Source organism: Pseudophryne corroboree, chromosome 2 (assembly GCF_028390025.1).
Source record: "Pseudophryne corroboree isolate aPseCor3 chromosome 2, aPseCor3.hap2, whole genome shotgun sequence".
In the NCBI taxonomy this organism is placed as follows: domain Eukaryota; kingdom Metazoa; phylum Chordata; class Amphibia; order Anura; family Myobatrachidae; genus Pseudophryne; species Pseudophryne corroboree.
Window position 1 is genome coordinate 1,050,860,930 of NC_086445.1, and position 26,109 is coordinate 1,050,887,038.

At 52.7% G+C, this 26,109-nt stretch overlaps 1 protein-coding gene across 2 annotated transcripts in view; it reads right to left on the bottom strand.

Moving 5' to 3' along the window:
• TIMMDC1 (translocase of inner mitochondrial membrane domain containing 1) overlaps positions 1-26,109 on the bottom strand; it is a 61,320-nt gene that overhangs the window by 18,000 nt on the left and 17,211 nt on the right. For both annotated transcript variants that reach the window (XM_063956889.1, XM_063956888.1), the window contains exon 3: positions 13,225-13,390. In XM_063956889.1, the coding sequence (XP_063812959.1) occupies positions 13,225-13,390 (166 nt within the window). The remainder of the gene's footprint in view (positions 1-13,224; positions 13,391-26,109) is intronic.

A 26,109-nucleotide genomic window follows, 5' to 3' on the forward strand; every position in this document is an offset into this window, starting at 1 on the left:
GACACATGGAAGACACAGGTAATGGGGGGGATACGTGTGATGTGCTGGGGATACATGGAAGACACAGGTAATGGGGGGGGGATACGTGTGATGTGCTGGGGATACATGGAAGACACAGGTAATGGGGGGATACGTGTGATGTGCTGGGGACACATAGAAGACACAGGTAATGTGGGGATACGTGTGATGTGCCGGGGACACATGGAAGACACAGGTAATGGGGGGATACGTGTGATGTGCCGGGGCCACACGGAAGACACAGGTAATGGGGGGGATACGTGTGATGTGCTGGGGACACATGGAAGACACAGGTAATGGGGGGGGATACGTGTGATGTGCTGGGGACACATGGAAGACACAGGTAATGGGGGGATACGTGTGATGTGCTGGGGACACATGGAAGACACAGGTAATGGGGGGGGATACGTGTGATGTGCTGGGGACACATGGAAGACACAGGTAATGGGGGGATACGTGTGATGTGCTGGGGACACATGGAAGACACAGGTAATGGGGGGGGGATACGTGTGATGTGCTGGGGACACATGGAAGACACAGGTAATGGGGGGATACGTGTGATGTGCCGGGGCCACACGGAAGACACAGGTAATGGGGGGGGTTGGGGGGGGATACGTGTGATGTGCTGGGGACACATGGAAGACAAAGGTAATGGGGGGATACGTGTGATGTGCTGAGGACACATGGAAGACACAGGTAATGGGGGGATACGTGTGATGTGCTGGGGACACATGGAAGACACAGGTAGTGGGGGGGGATACGTGTGATGTGCTGGGGACACATGGAAGACACAGGTAATGGGGGGATACGTGTGATGTGCTGGGGACACATGGAAGACACAGGTAGTGGGGGGGGATACGTGTGATGTGCTGGGGACACATGGAAGACACAGGTAATGGGGGGATACGTGTGATGTGCTGGGGACACATGGAAGACACAGGTAATGGGGGGATACGTGTGATGTGCTGGTGACACATGGAAGACACAGGTAATGGGGGGGGATACGTGTAATGAGCAGGGGCCACACGGAAGACACAGGTAATGGGGGGGGGGGGGATACGTGTGATGTGCCGGGGACACATGGAAGACAAAGGTAATGGGGGGATACGTGTGATGTGCTGGGGACACATGGAAGACACAGGTAATGGGGGGATACGTGTGATGTGCTGGGAACACATGGAAGACACAGGTAATGGGGGGATACGTGTGATGTGCTGGGGACACATGGAAGACACATGTAATGGGGGGGGATACGTGTGATGTGCTGGGGACACATGGAAGACACAGGTAATGGGGGGATACGTGTGATGTGCTGGGGACACATGGAAGACACAGGTAATGGGGGGGGATACGTGTAATGTGCTGGGGACACATGGAAGACAGGTAATGGGGGGATACGTGTGATGTGCTGGGGACACATGGAAGACACAGGTAATGGGGGGATACTTGTGATGTGCCGGGGACACATGGAAGACACAGGTAATGGGGGGATACGTGTGATGTGCTGGGGACACATGGAAGACACAGGTAATGGGGGGATACGTGTGATGTGCTGGGGACACATGGAAGACACAGGTAATGGGGGGATACGTGTGATGTGCTGGGGACACATGGAAGACACAGGTAATGGGGGGGGGGGATACGTGTGATGTGCTGGGGACACATGGAAGACACAGGTAATGGGGGGATACGTGTGATGTGCTGGGGACACATGGAAGACACAGGTAATGGGGGGGGGATACGTGTGATGTGCTGGGGACACATGGAAGACACAGGTAATGGGGGGGGGGATACGTGTGATGTGCTGGGGACACATGGAAGACACAGGTAATGGGGGGATACGTGTGATGTGCTGGGGACACATGGAAGACACAGGTAATGGGGGGATACGTGTGATGTGCTGGGGACACATGGAAGACACAGGTAATGGGGGGATACGTGTGATGTGCTGGGGACACATGGAAGACACAGGTAATGGGGGGGGATACGTGTGATGTGCTGGGGACACATGGAAGACACAGGTAATGGGGGGGGATACGTGTGATGTGCTGGGGACACATGGAAGACACAGGTAATGGGGGGATACTTGTGATGTGCCGGGGACACATGGAAGACACAGGTAATGGGGGGATACGTGTGATGTGCTGGGGACACATGGAAGACACAGGTAATGGGGGGATACGTGTGATGTGCTGGGGATACATGGAAGACACAGGTAATGGGGGGGATACGTGTGATGTGCTGGGGACACATGGAAGACACAGGTAATGGGGGGGGGGATACGTGTGATGTGCTGGGGACACATGGAAGACACAGGTAATGGGGGGATACGTGTGATGTGCTGGGGACACATGGAAGACAGGTAATGGGGGGATACGTGTGATGTGCTGGGGACACATGGAAGACACAGGTAATGGGGGGGGATACGTGTGATGTGCTGGGGACACATGGAAGACACAGGTCATGGGGGCGATACGTGTGATGTGCTGGGGACACATGGAAGACACAGGTAATGGGGGGATACGTGTGATGTGCTGGGGACACATAGAAGACACAGGTAATGGGGGGGGGGGATACGTGTGATGTGCTGGGGACACATGGAAGACACAGGTAATGGGGGGATACGTGTGATGTGCTGGGGACACATGGAAGACACAGGTAATGGGGTAGATACGTGTGATATGCTGGATACACAGGTAATGGGGGGATACGTGTGATGTGCCGGGGACACATGGAAGACACAGGTAATGGGGGGATACGTGTGATGTGCTGGGGACACATGGAAGACACAGGTAATGTGGATACGTGTAATGTGCTGGGGACACATGGAAGACACAGGTAATGGGGGGGGGATACGTGTGATGTGCTGGGGACACAGGTAATGGGGGGGATACGTGTGATGTGCTGGGGACACATGGAAGACACAGGTAATGGGGGGGGGGATACGTGTGATGTGCTGGGGACACATGGAAGACACAGGTAATGGGGGGGGATACGTGTGATGTGCTGGGAACACATGGAAGACACAGGTAATAGGGGGGATACGTGTGATGTGCTGGGAACACATGGAAGATACAGGTAATGGGGGGGATACGTGTGATATGCTGGGGACACATGGAAGACACAGGTAATGGGGGGGGTACGTGTGATGTGCTGGGGACACATGGAAGACACAGGTAATGGGGGGGGTATACGTGTGATGTGCTGGGAACACATGGAAGACACAGGTAATGGGGGGGGGATACGTGTGATGTGCTGGGAACACATGGAAGATACAGGTAATGGGGGGGATACGTGTGATATGCTGGGGACACATGGAAGACACAGGTAATGGGGGGGGTACGTGTGATGTGCTGGGGACACATGGAAGACACAGGTAATGGGGGGGGGATACGTGTGATGTGCTGGGGACACATGGAAGACACAGGTAATGGGGGGGATACGTGTGATGTGCTGGGGACACATGGAAGATACAGGTAATGGGGGGGATACGTGTGATATGCTGGGGACACATGGAAGACACAGGTAATGGGGGGGATACGTGTGATGTGCTGGGGACACATGGAAGACACAGGTAAAGGGGGGATACGTGTGATGTGCTGGGGACACATGGAAGACACAGGTAAAGGGGGGGTACGTGTGATGTGCTGGGGACACATGGAAGACACAGGTAATGGGGGGATACGTGTGATGTGCTGGGGACACATGGAAAACACAGGTAAGGGGGGGATACGTGTGATTTGCTGGGGACACATGGAAGACACAGGTAATGAGGGGGACACGTGTGATTTGCTGGGGACACATGGAAAACACAGGTAAGGGGGGGATACGTGTGATTTGCTGGGGACACATGGAAGACACAGGTAATGAGGGGGACACGTGTGATGTGCTGGGGACACATGGAAGATACAGGTAATGGGGGGGATACGTGTGATATGCTGGGGACACATGGAAGACACAGGTAATGGGGGGGATACGTGTGATGTGCTGGGGACACATGGAAGACACAGGTAAAGGGGGGATACGTGTGATGTGCTGGGGACACATGGAAGACACAGGTAAAGGGGGGGTACGTGTGATGTGCTGGGGACACATGGAAGACACAGGTAAAGGGGGGATACGTGTGATGTGCTGGGGACACATGGAAGACACAGGTAAAGGGGGGGTACGTGTGATGTGCTGGGGACACATGGAAGACACAGGTAATGGGGGGATACGTGTGATGTGCTGGGGACACATGGAAAACACAGGTAAGGGGGGGATACGTGTGATTTGCTGGGGACACATGGAAGACACAGGTAATGAGGGGGATACGTGTGATGTGCTGGGGACACATGGAAGACACAGGTAATAGGGGGGGATACGTGTGATGTGCTGGGGACACATGGAAGACACAGGTAATGGGGGGGATACGTGTGATGTGCTGCGGACACAGGTAATGGGGGGATACGTGTGATGTGCTGGGGACACATGGAAGACACAGGTAATGGGGGGGGCGGGGACACGTGTGATGTGCTGGGGACACATGGAAGACACAGGTAATGGGGGGGATACATGTGATGTGCTGGGGACACAGGTAATGGGGGGATACGTGTGATGTGCTGGGGACACATGGAAGACACAGGTAATGGGGGGGGATACGTGTGATGCGCTGGGGACACATGGAAGACACAGGTAATAGGGGGGATATGTGTGATGTGCTGGGGACACATGGAAGACACAGGTAATGGGGGGATACGTGTGATGTGCTGGGGACACATGGAAGACACAGCTAATGGGGGGGATACGTGTGATGTGCTGGGGACACATGGAAGACAGGTAATGGGGGGGATACGTGTGGTGTGCTGGGGACACATGGAAGACACAGGTAATGGGGGGGATTCATGTGACGTGCTGGGGACACATGGAAGACACAGGTAATGGAGGGGGATACGTGTGATGTGCTGGGGACACAATGAAGACACAGGTAACGGGGGGATACGTGTGATGTGCTGGGGACACATGGAAGACACAGGTAATGGGGGGGGGATACGTGTGATGTGCTGGGGACACATGGAAGACACAGGTAATGGGGGGGGATATATGTGATGTGCTGGGGACACATGGAAGACACAGGTAATGGGGGGGATACGTGTGATGTGCTGGGGACACATGGAAGACACAGGTAATGGGGGGGATACGTGTGATGTGCTGGGGACACATGGAAGACACAGGTAATGGGGGGGATACGTGTGATGTGATACGCTGGGGACACATGGAAGACACAGGTAATGGGGGGATACGTGTGATGTGCTGGGGACACATGGAAGACACAGGTAATGGGGGGGGATACGTGTGATGTGCTGGGGACACATGGAAGACACAGGTAATGGGGGGGATACGTGTAATGTGCTGGGGACACATGGAAGACACAGGTAATGGGGGGGATACGTGCGATGTGCTGGGGACACATGGAAGACACAGGTAATGGGGGGATACGTGTGATGTGCTGGGGACACATGGAAGACACATGTAATGGGGGGGGGATACGTGTGATGTGCTGGGGACACATGGAAGACACAGGTAATGGGGGGATACGTGTGATGTGCTGGGGACACATGGAAGACACAGGTAATGGGGGGATACGTGTGATGTGCTGGTGACACATGGAAGACACAGGTAATGGGGGGGGGATACGTGTGATGTGCTGGGGACACATGGAAGACACAGGTAATGGGGGGATACGTGTGATGTGCTGGGGACACATGGAAGACACAGGTAATGGGGGGGGGGATACGTGCGATATGCTGGATACACAGGTAATGGGGGGATACGTGTGATGTGCTGGGGACACATGGAAGACACAGGTAATGGGGGGATACGTGTGATGTGCTGGTGACACATGGAAGACACAGGTAATGGGGGGATACGTGTGATGTGCTGGGGACACATGGAAGACACAGGTAATGGGGGGATACGTGTGATGTGCTGGGGACACATGGAAGACACAGGTAATGGGGGGATACGTGTGATGTGCCGGGGACACATGGAAGACACGGGTAACGGGGGGGGATACGTGTGATGTGCTGGAGACACATGGAAGACACAGGTAATGGGGGGGGGGATACGTGTGATGTGCTGGGGACACACGGAAGACACATGTAATGGGGGGGATACGTGTGATGTGCTGGGGACACATAGAAGACACAGGTAATGGGGGGGGGATATGTGTGATGTGCTGGGGACACATGGAAGACACAGGTAATGGGGGGAATACGTTTGATGTGCTGGGGACACATGGAAGACACAGGTAAAGGGGGATACGTGTGATGTGCCGGGGACACATGGAAGACACAGGTAATGGGGGGATACGTGTGATGTGCTGGGGACACATGGAAGACACAGGTAATGGGGGGATACGTGTGATGTGCCGGGTACACATGGAAGACACGGGTAATGGGGGGGGATACGTGTGATGTGCTGGAGACACATGGAAGACACAGGTAATGGGGGGGGGGGGGGGATACGTGTGATGTGCTGGGGAGACATGGAAGACACAGGTAATGAGGGGGGATACGTGTGATGTGCTGGGGACGCATGGAAGACACAGGTAATGGGGGGGGATACGTGTAATGTGCTGGGGACACAGGTAATGGTGGGACACGTGTGATGTGCTGGGGACACATGGAAGACACAGGTAATGGGGGGGGGGATACTTGTGACGTGCTGGAAACACATGGAAGACAAAGTTAATGGGGGGGATACGTGTGATGTACTGGGGACACATGGAAGACACAGGTAATGGGGGGGGGGGATACGTGTGATGTGCTGGGGACACGAAGACACAGGTAATGGGGAGATACGTGTGATGTGCTGGGGACACATGGAAGACACAGGTAATGGGGGGGGGATACGTGTGATGTGCTGGGGACACATGGAAGACACAGGTAATGGGGGGACACGTGTGATATGCTGGGGACACATGGAAGACACAGGTAATGGGGGGGATACGTGTGATGTGCTGGGGACACATGGAAGACACAGGTAATGGGGGGATACGTGTGATGTGCTGGGGACACATGGAAGACACAGGTAAAGGGGGGGTACGTGTGATGTGCTGGGGACACATGGAAGACACAGGTAATGGGGGGATACGTGTGATGTGCTGGGGACACATCGAAGACACAGGTAATGGGGGGATACGTGTGATGTGCTGGGGACACATGGAAGACACTGGTAATTGGGGGATACGTGTGATGTGCTGGGGACACATGGAAGACACGGGTAATGGGGGGGGGGGACACGTGTGATGTGCTGGGGACACATGGAAGACACAGGTAATGGGGGGATACGTGTGATGTGCTGGGGACACATGGAAGACACAGGTAATGAGGGGGACGCGTGTGATTTGCTGGGGACACATGGAAGACACAGGTAATGAGGGGGACACGTGTGATGTGCTGGGGACACATGGAAGACACAGGTAATGGGGGGGGATATATGTGATGTGCTGGGGACACATGGAAGACACAGGTAATGGGGGGATACGTGTGATGTGCTGGGGACACATGGAAGACACAGGTAATGGGGGGGGGGATACGTGTGATGTGCTGGGGACACATGGAAGACAGGTAATGGGGGGGGGATACGTGTGATGTGCTGGGGACACATGGAAGACACAGGTAATGGGGGGATACGTGTGATGTGCTGGGGACACATGGAAGACACAGGTAATGGGGGGGGGGATACGTGTGATGTGCTGGATACACATGGAAGACACAGGTAATGGGGGGGGGGATACGTGTGATGTGCTGGGGACACATGGAAGACACAGGTAATGAGGGATACGTGTGATGTGCTGGGGACACATGGAAGACACAGGTAATGGGGGGGGATACATGTGATGTGCTGGGGACACATGGAAGACACAGGTAATGGGGGGATACGTGTGATGTGCTGGGGACACAAGGAAGACACAGGTAATGGGGGGATACGTGTGATGTGCTGGGGACACATGGAAGACACAGGTAATGGGGGGATACGTGTGATGTGCTGGGGACACATGGAAGACACAGGTAATGGGGGGATACGTGTGATGTGCTGGGGACACATGGAAGACACAGGTAATGGGGGGATACGTGTGATGTGCTGGGGACACATGGAAGACACAGGTAATGGGGGGGATACGTGTGATGTGCTGGGGACACATGGAAGACACAGGTAATGGGGGGGGGATACGTGTGATGTGCTGGGGACACATGGAAGACACAGGTAATGGGGGGATACGTGTGATGTGCTGGGGACACATGGAAGACACAGGTAATGGGGGGATACGTGTGATGTGCTGGGGACACACGGAAGACACATGTAATGGGGGGGATACGTGTGATGTGCTGGGGACACATGGAAGACACAGGTAATGGGGGGATACGTGTGATGTGCTGGGGACACATGGAAGACACAGGTAATGGGGGGATACGTGTGATGTGCTGGGGACACACGGAAGACACATGTAATGGGGGGGATACGTGTGATGTGCTGGGGACACATGGAAGACACAGGTAATGGGGGGGATATGTGTGATGTGCTGGGGACACATGGAAGACACAGGTAATGGGGGGATACGTGTGATGTGCTGGGGACACATGGAAGACACTGGTAATTGGGGGATACGTGTGATGTGCCGGGGACACATGGAAGACACGGGTAATGGGGGGGGATACGTGTGATGTGCTGGAGACACATGGAAGACACAGGTAATGGGGGGGGGGGGGACACGTGTGATGTGCTGGGGAGACATGGAAGACACAGGTAATGAGGGGGGATACGTGTGATGTGCTGGGGACACATGGATGACACAGGTAATGGGGGGATACGTGTGATGTGCCGGGGACACATGGAAGACACAGGTAATGGGGGGATACGTGTGATGTGCTGGAGACACATGGAAGACACAGGTAATGGGGGGGGATACGTGTGATGTGCTGGGGACACAGGTAATGGTGGGATACGTGTGATGTGCTGGGGACACATGGAAGACACAGGTAATGGGGGGGGGGTACTTGTGACGTGCTGGGGACACATGGAAGACACAGGTAATGGGGGGGGGATACGTGTGATGTGCTGGGGACACGAAGACACAGGTAATGGGGAGATACGTGTGATGTGCTGGGGACACATGGAAGACACAGGTAATAGGGGGGGATACGTGTGATGTGCTGGGTACACATGGAAGACACAGGTAATGGGGGGGGATACGTGTGATGTGCTGGGGACACATGGAAGACACAGGTAATGGGGGGGATACGTGTGATATGCTGGGGACACATGGAAGACACAGGTAATGGAGGGGGATACGTGTAATGTGCTGGGGACACATGGAAGACACAGGTAATGGGGGGGATACGTGTGATGTGCTGGGGACACATGGAAGACACAGGTAATAGGGGGGATACGTGTGATGTGCTGGGGATACATGGAAGACACAGGTAATGGGGGGACACGTGTGATATGCTGGGGACACATGGAAGACACAGGTAATGGGGGGGGATATGTGTGATGTGCTGGGGACACAGGTAATGGGGGGATACGTGTGATGTGCTTGGGACACATGGAAGACACAGGTAATGGGGGGATACGTGTGATGTGCTGGGGACACATGGAAGACACAGGTAATGGGGGGGATACGTGTGATGTGCTGGGGACACGAAGACACAGGTAATGGGGAGATACGTGTGATGTGCTGGGGACACATGGAAGACACAGGTAATGGGGGGGATACGTGTGATGTGCTGGGGACACGAAGACACAGGTAATGGGGGGATACGTGTGATGTGCTGGGGACACGAAGACACAGGTAATGGGGAGATACGTGTGATGTGCTGGGGTCACATGGAAGACACAGGTAATGGGGGGGGATACGTGTGATGTGCTGGGTACACATGGAAGACACAGGTAATGGGGGGGGATACGTGTGATGTGCTGGGGACACATGGAAGACACAGGTAATGGGGGGGGATACGTGTGATGTGCTGGGGACACATGGAAGACACAGGTAATGGAGGGGGATACGTGTAATGTGCTGGGGACACATGGAAGACACAGGTAATGGGGGGGATACGTGTGATGTGCTGGGGACACATGGAAGACACAGGTAATGGGGGGATACGTGTGATGTGCTGGGGACACATGGAAGACACAGGTAATGGGGGGATACATGTGATGTGCTGGGGACACATGGAAGACACAGCTAATGGGGGGGGATACGTGTGATGTGCTGGGGACACATGGAAGACACAGGTAATGGGGGGGGATACGTGTGATGTGCTGGGGACACATGGAAGACACAGGTAATGGGGGGGATACGTGTGATGTGCTGGGGACACATGGATGACACAGGTAATGGGGGGATACGTGTAATGTGCTGGGGACACATGGAAGACACAGGTAATAGGGGGGATACGTGTGATGTGCTGGGGACACATGGAAGACACAGGTAATAGGGGGGATACGTGTGATGTGCTGGGGACACATGGATGACACAGGTAATGGGGGGATACGTGTGATGTGCTGGGGACACATGGAAGACACTGGTAATTGGGGGATACGTGTGATGTGCTGGGGACACATGGAAGACACGGGTAATGGGGGGGGGATACGTGTGATGTGCTGGGGACACATGGAAGACACAGGTAATGGGGGGGATACGTGTGATGTGCTGGGGACACATGGAAGACACAGGTAATGGGGGGATACGTGTGATGTGCTGGGGACACATGGATGACACAGGTAATGGGGGGATACGTGTAATGTGCTGGGGACACATGGAAGACACAGGTAATGGGGGGGATACGTGCGATGTGCTGGGGACACATGGATGACACAGGTAATGAGGGGGACACGTGTGATGTGCTGGGGACACAGGTAATGGTGGGACACGTGTGATGTGCTGGGGACACATGGAAGACACAGGTAATGAGGGGGACACGTGTGATTTGCTGGGGACACATGGAAGACACAGGTAATGAGGGGGACACGTGTGATGTGCTGGGGACACAGGTAATGGGGGGATACGTGTGATGTGCTGGGGACACATGGAAGACACAGGTAATGGGGGGATACGTGTGATGTGCTGGGGACACATGGAAGACACAGGTAAAGGGGGGGTACGTGTGATGTGCTGGGGACACATGGAAGACACAGGTAATGGGGGGGGGGGGACACGTGTGATGTGCTGGGGACACATGGAAGACACAGGTAATGGGGGGGGGACACACACGTGTGATGTGCTGGGGACACATGGAAGACACAGGTAATGGGGGGGGACACACGTGTGATGTGCTGGGGACACATGGAAGACACAGGTAATGGGGGGGGGATACGTGTGATGTGCTGGGGACACAGGTAATGGGGGGATACGTGTGATGTGCTGGGGACACATGGAAGACACAGGTAATTGGGGGGATACGTGTGATGTGCTGGGGACACAGGTAATGGGGGGATACGTGTGATGTGCTGGGGACACACGGACGACACAGGTAATGGGGGGATACGTGTGATGTGCTGGGGACACATGGAAGACACAGGTAATGGGGGGGGATACGTGTGATGTGCTGGGGACACATGGAAGACACAGGTAGTGGGGGGGGATACGTGTGATGTGCTGGGGACACATGGAAGACACAGGTAGTGGGGGGGGATACGTGTGATGTGCTGGGGACACATGGAAGACACAGATAATGGGGGGAAACGTGTGATGTGCTGGGTACACATGGAAGACACAGGTAATGGGGGGGATACGTGTGATGTGCTGGGGACACATGGAAGACACAGGTAATAGGGGGGATACGTGTGATGTGCTGGGGACACATGGAAGACACAGATAATGGGGGGAAACGTGTGATGTGCTGGGGACACATGGAAGACACAGGTAATGGGGGGATACGTGTGATGTGCTGGGGACACATGGAAGACACAGGTAATGGGGGGATACGTGTGATGTGCTGGGGACACATGGAAGACACAGGTAATGGGGGGGGATACGTGTGATGTGCTGGGGACACATGGAAGACACAGGTAATGGGGGGATACGTGTGATGTGCTGGGTACACATGGAAGACACAGGTAATGGGGGGAGATACGTGTGATGTGCTGGGGACACATGGAAGACACAGGTAATGGGGGGATACGTGTGATGTGCTGGGGACACATGGAAGACACAGGTAGTGGGGGGGGATACGTGTGATGTGCTGGGGACACATGGAAGACACAGGTAATAGGGGGGATACGTGTGATGTGCTGGGGACACATGGAAGACACAGGTAATGGGGGGATACGTGTGATGTGCTGGGGATACATGGAAGACACAGGTAATGGGGGGATACGTGTGATGTGCTGGGGACACATGGAAGACACAGGTAATGGGGGGGGATACGTGTGATGTGCTGGGGACACATGGAAGACACAGGTAATGGGGGGATACGTGTGATGTGCTGGGGACACATGGAAGACACATGTAATGGGGGGAAACGTGTGATGTGCTGGGGACACATGGAAGACACAGGTAATGGGGGGATACGTGTAATGTGCTGGGGACACATGGAAGACACAGGTAGTGGGGGGGATACGTGTGATGTGCTGGGGACACATGGAAGACACAGGTAATTGGGGGATACGTGTGATGTGCTGGGGACACATGGAAGACACAGGTAATGGGGGGGGATACGTGTGATGTGCTGGGGACACATGGAAGACACAGGTAATAGGGGGGATACGTGTGATGTGCTGGGGACACATGGAAGACACAGGTAATGGGGGGATACGTGTGATGTGCTGGGGACACATGGAAGACACAGGTAATAGGGGGGATACGTGTGATGTGCTGGGGACACATGGAAGACACAGGTAATAGGGGGGATACGTGTGATGTGCTGGGGACACATGGAAGACACAGGTAATGGGGGGGGATACGTGTGATGTGCTGGGGACACATGGAAGACACAGGTAATGGGGGGGATACGTGTGATGTGCTGGGGACACATGGAAGACACAGGTAATGGGGGGGGATACGTGTGATGTGCTGGGGACACATGGAAGACACAGGTAATGGGGGGGATATGTGTGATGTGCTGGGTACACATGGAAGACACAGGTAATGTGCTGGGGGACAGACATATCATGGTGTTGGTGGGGGATGGGGGGTACATGATATAAATGGGGGCATCTCACCAGAGCCTCCGCCCGGTGGCGGTAGATCTCGGCCTGGCTCTGCTTTATGTAGTGTTCCCGGCTATGACGAGCTGCTGGGACGCCGCCATAGACAAAACCGACCACAGCCCCAATCACCGCGCTCTTCACTATGAAGTCGGCTTCCTGTGAGTATTCACCGCGTTCACTGTGACAGAGGAGAGGGGGCAGATAGCAGGACCGTCACACATATGTTCTCAGTTACCCCAGCCTGGCTCGTTTCCTGACACAATACCATGTGCTAATTCTACATGTGTTACAGTCCTGCAACTTACACACGCATGTAACAGTGCTGGGAGCAGACACACAGACGCATGTAACAATGCTAGAAGCAGACACACAGACGCATGTAACAGTGCTGGGAGCAGACACACAGACGCATGTAACAGTGCTGGGAGCAGACACACAGACGCATGTAACAGTGCTGGGAGCAGAGACACACACGCATGTAACAGTGCTGGGAGCAGACACACAGAAGCATGTAACAGTGCTGGGAGCAGACACACACAGAAGCATGTAACAGTGCTAGGAGCAGACACACACAGAAGCATGTAACAGTGCTAGGAGCAGACACACACAGACGCATGTAACAGTGCTAGGAGCAGACACACACAGAAGCATGTAACAGTGCTAGGAGCAGACACACACAGACGCATGTAACAGTGCTGGGAGCAGACACACACAGACTCATGTAACAGTGCTGGGAGCAGACACACACAGAAGCATTTAACAGTGCTAGGAGCAGACACACACAGAAGCATGTAACAGTGCTGGGAGCAGACACACAGACGCATGTAACAGTGCTGGGAGTAGACACACAGACGCATGTAACAGTGCTGGGAGCAGACACACAGACGCATGTAACAGTGCTGGGAGCAGACACACAGACGCATGTAACAATGCTAGGAGCAGACACACAGACGCATGTAACAATGCTAGGAGCAGACACACAGACGCATGTAACAATACTAGGAGCAAACACATAGACGCATGTAACAGTGCTGAGAGCAGACACACAGACGCATGTAACACTACTAGGAGCAAACACACAGACGCATGTAACAGTGCTAGGAGCAGACACACACAGACGCATGTAACAGTGCTGGGAGCAGACACACAGACGCATGTAATAGTGCTGGGAGCAGACACACACAGACTCATGTAACAGTGCTGGGAGCAGACACACACAGAAGCATTTAACAGTGCTAGGAGCAGACACACACAGAAGCATGTAACAGTGCTGGGAGCAGACACACAGACGCATGTAACAGTGCTGGGAGTAGACACACAGACGCATGTAACAGTGCTGGGAGCAGACACACAGACGCATGTAACAGTGCTGGGAGCAGACACACAGACGCATGTAACAATGCTAGGAGCAGACACACAGACGCATGTAACAATGCTAGGAGCAGACACACAGACGCATGTAACAATACTAGGAGCAAACACATAGACGCATGTAACAGTGCTGAGAGCAGACACACAGACGCATGTAACACTACTAGGAGCAAACACACAGACGCATGTAACAGTGCTAGGAGCAGACACACACAGACGCATGTAACAGTGCTGGGAGCAGACACACAGACGCATGTAATAGTGCTGGGAGCAGACACACAGACGCATGTAACAGTGCTGGGAGTAGACACACAGATGCATGTAACAGTGCTGGGAGCAGACACACACGCATGTAACAGTGCTGGGAGCAGACACACAGACGCATGTAACAGTGCTGGGAGCAAACACACAGACGCATGTAACAGTGCTGGGAGCAAACACACAGACGCATGTAACAGTGCTGGGAGCAGACACACACAGAAGCATGTAACAGTGCTAGGAGCAAACACACAGACGCATGTAACAGTGCTGTGAGTAGACACACGCATGTAACAGTGCTGGGAGTAGACACACAGACGCATGTAACAGTGCTGGGAGCAGACACACAGACGCATGTAACAGTGCTGGGAGCAGACACACAGACGCATGTAACAGTGCTGGGAGCAGACACACAGACGCATGTAACAGTGCTGGGAGCAGACACACAGACGCATGTAACAGTGCTGGGAGCAGACACACAGACGCATGTAACAATGCTAGGAGCAGACACACAGACGCATGTAACAATGCTAGGAGCAGACACACAGACGCATGTAACAATACTAGGAGCAAACACATAGACGCATGTAACAGTACTGAGAGCAGACACACAGACGCATGTAACACTACTAGGAGCAAACACACAGACGCATGTAACAGTGCTAGGAGCAGACACACACAGACGCATGTAACAGTGCTGGGAGCAGACACACAGACGCATGTAATAGTGCTGGGAGCAGACACACAGACGCATGTAACAGTGCTGGGAGTAGACACACAGACGCATGTAACAGTGCTGGGAGCAGACACACACACGCATGTAACAGTGCTGGGAGCAGACACACAGACGCATGTAACGGTGTTGGGAGCAGACACACAGACGCATGTAACAGTGCTGGGAGCAGACACACAGACGCATGTAACAGTGCTGGGAGCAGACACACAGACGCATGTAACAGTGCTGGGAGCAGACACACAGACGCATGTAACAGTGCTAGGATCAGACACACAGACGCATGTAACAATGCTAGGAGCAGACACACAGACGCATGTAACAGTGCTAGGAGCAGACACACAGACGCATGTAACAATGCTGGGAGCAGACACACACCTGTAACAGTGCTAGGAGCAGACACACAGACGCATGTAACAGTGCTGGGAGCAGACACACAGACGCATGTAACAATGCTAGGAGCAGACACACAGACGCATGTAACAGTGCTAGGAGCAGACACACAGACGCATGTAACAGTGCTGGGAGCAGACACACAGACGCATGTAACAGTGCTAGGAGCAGACACACAGACGCATGTAACAGTGCTAGGAGCAGACACACAGACGCATGTAACAATGCTGGGAGCAGACACACAGACGCATGTAACAGTGCTGGGAGCAGACACACAGACGCATGTAACAGTGCTGGGAGCAGACACACAGACGCATGTAACAGTGCTGGGAGCAGACACACAGACGCATGTAACAGTGCTAGGAACAGACACACAGACGCATGTAACAATGCTGGGAGCAGACACACAGACGCATGTAACAGTGCTGAGAGCAGACACACAGACGCATGTAACAGTGCTGGGAGCAGACACACAGACGCATGTAACAGTGCTAGGAACAGACACACAGACGCATGTAACAGTGCTGAGAGCAGACACACAGACGCATGTAACAATGCTGGGAGCAGACACACACCTGTAACAGTGCTAGGAGCAGACACACAGACGCATGTAACAATGCTGGGAGTAGACACACAGACGCATGTAACAATGCTGGGAGCAGACACACACCTGTAACAGTGCTGGGAGCAGACACACAGACGCATTTAACAGTGCTAAGAGCAGACACACAGACGCATGTAACAGTGCTAGGAGCAGACACACAGACGCATGTAACAGTGCTAGGAACAGACACACAGACGCATGTAACAATGCTGGGAGCAGACACACAGACGCATGTAACAGTGCTGGGAGCAGACACACAGACGCATGTAACAGTGCTGGGAGCAGACACACAGACGCATGTAACAGTGCTGGGAGCAGACACACAGACGCATGTAACAGTGCTGGGAGCAGACACACAGACGCATGTAACAGTGCTAGGATCAGACACACAGACGCATGTAACAGTGCTAGGAGCATACACACAGACGCATGTAACAGTGCTAGGAGCAAACACACAGACGCATGTAACAGTGCTGGGAGCAGACACACAGACGCATGTAACTGTGCTAGGAGCAGACACACAGACGCATGTAACAGTGCTATAGAGCAGACACACAGACGCATGTAACAGTGCTAGGAGCAGACACACAGACGCATGTAACAGTGCTGGGAGCAGACACACAGACGCATGTAACAGTGCTAGGATCAGACACACAGACGCATGTAACAGTGCTAGGAGCAGACACACAGACGCATGTAACAGTGCTAGGATCAGACACACAGACGCATGTAACAGTGCTAGGAGCAGACACACAGACGCATGTAACAATGCTAGGATCAGACACACACAGACGCATGTAACAGTGCTAGGAGCAGACACACACAGACGCATGTAACAATGCTGGGAGCAGACACACAGACGCATGTGTGGCCGGAGAGACAAGCCAGCCACACGTGTAATGGTGTCTGTGGCACTGAAGGGGTTAACCCTCGTGCCCAGCGCCATGCTGCGGACTGTTTAAAAGTTTGTTGAATGATGTGTTTTAACATGTCATATGTAGTGCTCTGTGCACCATTGCAGGAAGACATGTTTAAATGTATTTATTTTATATTCAAGACAAGCTTGGTGTATATTTAAAGGGAAACACGTGTTTAAATGAAATGTATTTAAAGGAAAAATGGCTCTGTGCTAGTAGAGAGGTGTGAAGGACAAAACCTTTTGATGTGTAAGTTCCTTAGAGAGATACTAATCACTGGGTCTATGGGCTTGGAATCTGTTTCATGTAGGGGATGTAATTGATTTACGATCCGTGAATGGCCGATAAAGGAAGGAAGACTGTTTGTTTGTATTGTAGCCATTCCTGTTGTAATCTTAAACACTGGGATTGCCTGCAGATGGGAATGACCAGACACATTTGTATTTTGAAGATATGTGATAAATTTATCAATAGTGAATGTTAATCTGATACCAAACGTTGTCTGGGTGACAGGAAGGAGGATATTGTTTTATTGCACTTATATCCTTGTAAAATGTAATTTATTGGTATTTTGTAAAATAACCTGATTGGTTGGAGAAGACAGGGAGGGCTTACCCCCCTGTGGTACTGTGTGGAAAACTGACATAAAAAGGAGACCTGCGTGCCTCCAGAGTGTAGTTGTAACATCTTCTTCTGCTGAAAACATCTTGATTGTATGCTGTTGCCCCTAGCAATAGGGAGGAGCCTTTTTAAAGGTTATTTGAGCAATAAACATCTTTGCCTCAAGACTGCTTCATCTTGTGACCTACAGGGTTAGGCCAAACCTAGCCCCGTTCTCCGGCTGTCCAGGGAAGCACCTGACGTCTCCAAGCTCCGCCTTCCGCCAGCTACCGGTAGAGGCCTAGCAAGTGGCTAGTGGGGATTCGTCAGCACCACACAGCTGTGGTAAAGCAGTGCGTCGGCACATACAGAGCAGAGCCGTGGTTCCAAACGCCACGGCAGGTTAGGAGTTTGGTGGTGGCAGCGAAAAACCCGCCCACAGCGCAGTGGGTGGAGTCAGTAACAGGCGGTTACTGACGGTAAGCGGGAATCCCCTATGTGGTCAGGCCTCGTGCGGCTTGACCTTCCATTCTGTGCGCAGTCAACGGGACGCGGCAAGCGGCGAGTGCTTCCGTACGGTACCGTCCTGTCACAGCATGTAACAATGCTAGGAGCAGACACACAGACGCATGTAACAATGCTAGGATCAGACACACACAGATGCATGTAACAGTGCTATGAGCAGACACACACAGACGCATGTAACAATGCTGGGAGCAGACACACAGACGCATGGAACAGTGCTAGGAGCAGACACACAGACGCATGGAACAATGCTAGGATCAGACACACACAGATGCATGTAACAGTGCTATGAGCAGACACACACAGACGCATGTAACAATGCTGGGAGCAGACACACAGACGCATGGAACAGTGCTAGGAGCAGACACACAGACGCATGGAACAATGCTAGGAGCAGACACACAGACGCATGTAACAGTGCTAGGATCAGACACACAGACACATGTAACAATGCTAGGAGCAGACACACAGACGCATGGAACAGTGCTAGGAGCAGACACACAGACGCATGGAACAGTGCTAGGATCAGACACACAGACGCATGTAACAGTGCTAGGAGCAGACACACAGACGCATGTAACAGTGCTAGGAGCAGACACACAGACGCATGTAACAGTGCTGGGAGCAGACACACAGACGCATGTAACAGTGCTAGGAGCAGACACACAGACGCATGTAACAATGCTGGGAGCAGACACACAGACGCATGTAACAGTGCTGGGAGCAGACACACAGACGCATGTAACAGTGCTGGGAGCAGACACACAGACGCATGTTACAGTGCTGGGAGCAGACACACAGACGCATGTAACAATGCTGGGAGCAGACACACAGACGCATGTAACAGTGCTAGGAGCAAACACACAGACGCATGTAACAGTGCTGGGAGCAGACACACAGACGCATGTAACAGTGCTAGGATCAGACACACAGACGCATGTAACAGTGCTAGGAGCATACACAGAGACGCATGTAACAGTGCTAGGAGCAAACACACAGACGCATGTAACAGTGCTGGGAGCAGACACACAGACGCATGTAACTGTGCTAGGAGCAGACACACAGACGCATGTAACAGTGCTATAGAGCAGACACACAGACGCATGTAACAGTGCTGGGAGCAAACACACAGACGCATGTAACAGTGCTGAGAGCAGACACACAGACGCATGTAACAGTGCTAGGAGCAGACACACACAGACGCATGTAACAGTGCTGAGAGCAGACACACAGACGCATGTAACAGTGCTAGGAGCAGACACACACAGACGCATGTAACAGTGCTAGGAGCAGACACACACAGACGCATGTAACAATGCTGGGAGCAGACACACAGACGCATGTAACAATGCTAGGAGCAGACACACAGACGCATGGAACAGTGCTAGGAGCAGACACACAGACGCATGTAACAATGCTAGGAGCAGACACACAGACGCATGTAACAGTGCTAGGATCAGACACACAGAAACATGTAACAATGCAAGGAGCAGACACACAGACGCATGTAACAGTGCTAGGATCAGACACACAGACGCATGTAACAATGCTAGGAGCAGACACACAGACGCATGGAACAGTGCTAGGAGCAGACACACAGACGCATGGAACAGTGCTAGGAGCAGACACACAGACGCATGTAACAGTGCTGGGAGCAGACACACAGACGCATGTAACAGTGCTGGGAGCAGACACACAGACGCATGTAACAGTGCTGGGAGCAGACACCCAGACAAATGTAACAGTGCTAGGAACAGACACACAGACGCATGTAACAATACTAGGAGCAGACACATAGACGCATGTAACAATGCTAGGAGCAGACACACAGACGCATGTAACAGTGCTGGGAGCAAACACACAGACGCATGTAACAGTGCTAGAAGCAGACACACAGACGCATGTAACAGTGCTGGGAGCAGACACACAGACGCATGTAACAGTGCTGGGAGCAGACACACAGACGCATGTAACAATGCTAGGAGCAGACACACAGACGCATGGAACAGTGCTAGGAGCAGACACACAGACGCATGGAACAGTGCTAGGAGCAGACACACAGACGCATGTAACAGTGCTGGGAGCAGACACACAGACGCATGTAACAGTGCTGGGAGCAGACACACAGACGCATGTAACAGTGCTGGGAGCAGACACCCAGACAAATGTAACAGTGCTAGGAACAGACACACAGACGCATGTAACAATACTAGGAGCAGACACATAGACGCATGTAACAGTGCTAGAAGCAGACACACAGACGCATGTAACAGTGCTGGGAGCAGACACACAGACGCATGTAACAGTGCTAGGAGCAGACACACAGACGCATGTAACAGTGCTAGGAGCAAACACACAGACGCATGTAACAGTGCTGGGAGCAGACACACAGACGCATGTAACAGTGCTGGGAGCAGACACACAGACGCATGTAACAGTGCTAGGAGCAGACACACAGACGCATGTAACAGTGCTGGGAGCAGACACACAGACGCATGTAACAGTGCTGGGAGCAGACACACAGACGCATGTAACAATGCTAGGAGCAGACACACAGACGTATGTAACAGTGCTAGGAGCAAACACACAGACGCATGTAACAGTGCTAGGAGCAGACACACAGACGCATGTAACAGTGCTAGGAGCAGACACACAGACGCATGTAACAGTGCTGGGAGCAGACACACAGACGCATGTAACAGTGCTAGGAGCAAACACACAGACGCATGTAACAGTGCTAGGAGCAAACACACAGACGCATGTAACAGTGCTGGGAGCAAACACACAGACGCATGTAACAGTGCTAGGAGCAGACACACAGACGCATGTAACAGTGCTGGGAGCAAACACACAGACGCATGTAACTGTGCTGGGAGCAGACACACAGACGCATGTAACAGTGCTGGGAGCAGACACACAGACGCATGTAACAGTGCTAGGATCAGACACACAGACGCATGTAACAGTGCTAGGAGCAGACACACAGACGCATGTAACAATGCTAGGATCAGACACACACAGACGCATGAAACAGTGCTAGGAGCAGACACACACAGACGCATGTAACAGTGCTGTGAGCAGACACACAGACGCATGTAACAATGCTAGGAGCAGACACACAGACGCATGTAACAGTGCTAGGAGCAGACACACAGACGCATGTAACAATGCTAGGAGCAGACACACAGACGCATGTAACAGTGCTAGGAGCAGACACACAGACGCATGTAACAGTGCTAGGATCAGACACACAGACGCATGTAACAATGCTAGGAGCAGACACACAGACGCATGGAACAGTGCTGGGAGCAGACACACAGACGCATGTAACAGTGCTAGGAGCAGACACACAGACGCATGTAACAATGCTGGGAGCAGACACACAGACGCATGTAACAATGCTGGGAGCAGACACACAGACAAATGTAACAGTGCTGGGAGCAGACACACAGACAAATGTAACAGTGCTAGGAACAGACACACAGACGCATGTAACAGTGCTAGGAGCAGACACACAGACGCATGTAACAATGCTGGGAGCAGACACACAGACGCATGTAACAATGCTGGGAGCAGACACACAGACGCATGTAACAGTGCTAGGAGCAGACACACAGACGCATGTAACAGTGCTAGGATCAGACACACAGACGCATGTAACAATGCTAGGAGCAGACACACAGACGCATGGAACAGTGCTGGGAGCAGACACACAGACGCATGTAACAGTGCTAGGAGCAGACACACAGACGCATGTAACAATGCTGGGAGCAGACACACAGACGCATGTAACAATGCTGGGAGCAGACACACAGACGCATGTAACAGTGCTGGGAGCAGACACACAGACGCATGTAACAGTGCTAGGAGCAGACACACAGACGCATGTAACAGTGCTGGGAGCAGACACACAGACAAATGTAACAGTGCTAGGAACAGACACACAGACGCATGTAACAGTGCTGGGAGCAGACACACAGACGCATGTAACAGTGCTGGGAGCAGACACACAGACGCATGTAACAGTGCTGGGAGCAGACACACAGACGCATGTAACAGTGCTAGGAGCAGACACACAGACGCATGTAACAGTGCTGGGAGCAGACACACAGACGCATGTAACAGTGCTAGGAGCAGACACACAGACGCATGTAACAATGCTGGGAGCAGACACACAGACGCATGCAACAGTGCTGGGAGCAGACACACAGACGAATGTAACAGTGCTAGGAACAGACACACAGACGCATGTAACAATGCTGGGAGCAGACACACAGACGCATGTAACAGTGCTGGGAGCAGACACACAGACAAATGTAACAGTGCTAGGAACAGACACACAGACGCATGTAACAATGCAGGGAGCAGACACACAGACGCATGTAACAGTGCTGGGAGCAGACACACAGACGCATGTAACAGTGCTGGGAGCAGACACACAGACAAATGTAACAGTGCTAGGAACAGACACACAGACGCATGTAACAATGCTGGGAGCAGACACACAGACGCATGTAACAGTGCTGGGAGCAGACACACAGACGCATGTAACAGTGCTGGGAGCAGACACACAGACGCATGTAACAGTGCTAGGAGCAGACACACAGACGCATGTAACAATGCTGGGAGCAGACACACAGACGCATGTAACAGTGCTGGGAGCAGACACACAGACGCATGTAACAGTGCTGGGAGCAGACACACAGACAAATGTAACAGTGCTAGGAACAGACACACAGACGCATGTAACAATGCTGGGAGCAGACACACAGACGCATGTAACAGTGCTAGGAACAGACACACAGACGCATGTAACAATGCTGGGAGCAGACACACAGACGCATGTAACAGTGCTGGGAGCAGACACACAGACGCATGTTACAGTGCTGGGAGCAGACACACAGACGCATGTTACAGTGCTGGGAGCAGACACACAGACGCATGTAACAGTGCTAGGAGCAGACACACAGACGCATGTAACAATGCTGGGAGCAGACACACAGACGCATGTAACAGTGCTGGGAGCAGACACACAGACGCATGTAACAGTGCTAGGAACAGACACACAGACGCATGTAACAATGCTGGGAGCAGACACACAGACGCATGTAACAGTGCTGGGAGCAGACACACAGACGCATGGAACAGTGCTAGGAGCAGACACACAGACGCATGTAACAGTGCTAGGAGCAGACACACAGACGCATGTTACAGTGCTGGGAGCAGACACACAGACGCATGTAACAATGCTGGGAGCAGACACACAGACGCATGTAACAGTGCTAGGAGCAAACACACAGATGCATGTAACAGTGCTGGGAGCAAACACACAGACGCATGTGTGGCCGGAGAGACCAACCAGCCACACGTGTAATGGCGGCTGCGGCACTGAAGGTGTTAACCCTCGTGCCCGGCGCCATATTAAGGGACAATGGGCGCTGGGCGTCACTGTTAAACGTACTTACGGCGCTGGGCACGGACTGTTTAAAAGTTTGTTTAATGATGTGTTTTACTTTTAACATGTCATATGTAGTGCTCTGTGCACCATTGCAGGAAGACATGTTTAAATGTATTTATTTTATATTCAAGACAGGCTTGGTGTATATTTAAAGGAAAAATGCAGTTACTATAGCTGTCTGAATAAGCAACTCTTATCCTCTGGAAATAGGAAGTGGCATGCTAATGGCTCTGTCCTAGCAGTGAGGTGTGAAGGACAATACCTTTTGATGTGTAAGTTCCTTAGAGAGAGATACTAATCACTGGGTCTATGGTCTTGGAATATATGTTTGATGTAGGGGATGTAATTTATATACGTTCCGTGAATGGCAGATAAAGGAAGGAAGACTGTTTGTTTGTATTGTAGCTATTCCTGTTGTAATCTTAAACACTGGGTTTGCCTGCAGATGGGAATGACCAGACACATTTGTATTTTGAAGATATGTGATAAATTTATCAATAGTGAATGTTAATCTGATACCAAACGTTGTCTGGGTGACAGGAAGGAGGATATTGTTTTATTGCACTTATATCCTTGTAAAATGTAATTTATTGGTATTTTGTAAAATAACCTGATTGGTTGGAGAAGACAGGGAGGGCTTACCCCCCTGTGATACTGTGTGGAAAACTGACATAAAAAGGAGACCTGCGTGCCTCCAGTGTGGAATTGTAACATCTTCTTCTGCTGAAAACATCTTGATTGTATGCTGTTGCCCCTAGCAATAGGGAGGAGCCTTTTTAAAGGTTATTTGAGCAATAAACACCTTTGCCTCAAGAAGACTGCTTCATCTTGTGACCTACAGGGTTAGGCCAAACCTAGCCCCGTTCTCCGGCTGTCCAGGGAAGCACCTGACGTCTCCAAGCTCCGCCTTCCGCCAGCTACCGGTAGAGGCCTAGCAAGTGGCTAGAGGGGATTCGTCAACACCACACAGCTGTGGTAAAGCAGTGCGTCGGCACATACAGAGCAGAACCGTGGTTCCAAACGCCACGGCAGGTTAGGAGTTTGGTGGTGGCAGCGAGAACCCGCCCACAGCGCAGTGGGTGGAGTCAGTAACAGGCGGTTACTGACGGTAAGAGGGAATCCCCTATGTGGTCAGGCCTCGTGCGGCTTGACCTTCCAATCTGTGCGCAGTCGACGGGACGCGAAAGCGGCGAGTGCTTTCGTACGGTACCGTCCTGTCACAGAAATTGGTGGCATAGTGGTGGGATAATCCCAGGTGGCTTTTCATCACCCGATTGGAGAAGCCGAGTTACTCAGGAGAGGAGTAACTGCAGCGCAGGAGAACGCACAAGATGGCGGAATTCAGCGGAATGTCCAAGGAGGATCTGGAGATCGTATGCCAGGGGAAGGGTGTGGATATCCCTTCCAACGCGTCCAGGAGCGTCATGCAGGCGGCGCTCAGGAGCTGGGAGGAGTCTCATCGGGCGGAGGTGGAAAGCACTGACGGCGTCAGCATCGCAGAGGACGGCCCACCAGTGGACCTTCGTGAGGAACCGGTGAGAACCACAAGCCCCGCCCTCTCTCACAGCAGCCATGTTTCCCAGCAATCCCTAGCAGGGCCAGGATCCCAACATCCCAGGGGGGGGCGACCCGGATACCCTAGCAGATCGGCTAGCGGAATTGGGGGAAAGGGCAACGGAGCAAGAACGCATGCTTGTCATTCGGATGTGGCATGCGGAGCGGGCACCACAGGCCATGGTACCCCGGGAGCCGTTGTCAGCTGTTGTACACAGATCAGGACGTATACAGTTTGCCAAGTTTGCAGACAGTGATGGGGACATTGATGGACATTTACAAGTTTTTGAAAGGACTTGCAAACTACACGATCTACCCAAGTCAGAGTGGGTGAGACACCTTGTGCCCACTCTGCATGGAGAGGCCTTGGAGGCCTATCGAGGAGTGGCGACGGAGGACTGTGGGAACTACGACGAAGTCGCGAAGGCCCTCCTCCAGCGATTCTTCATCACTCCAGAGTCTTACAGGAAGAAGTTCAGAGACT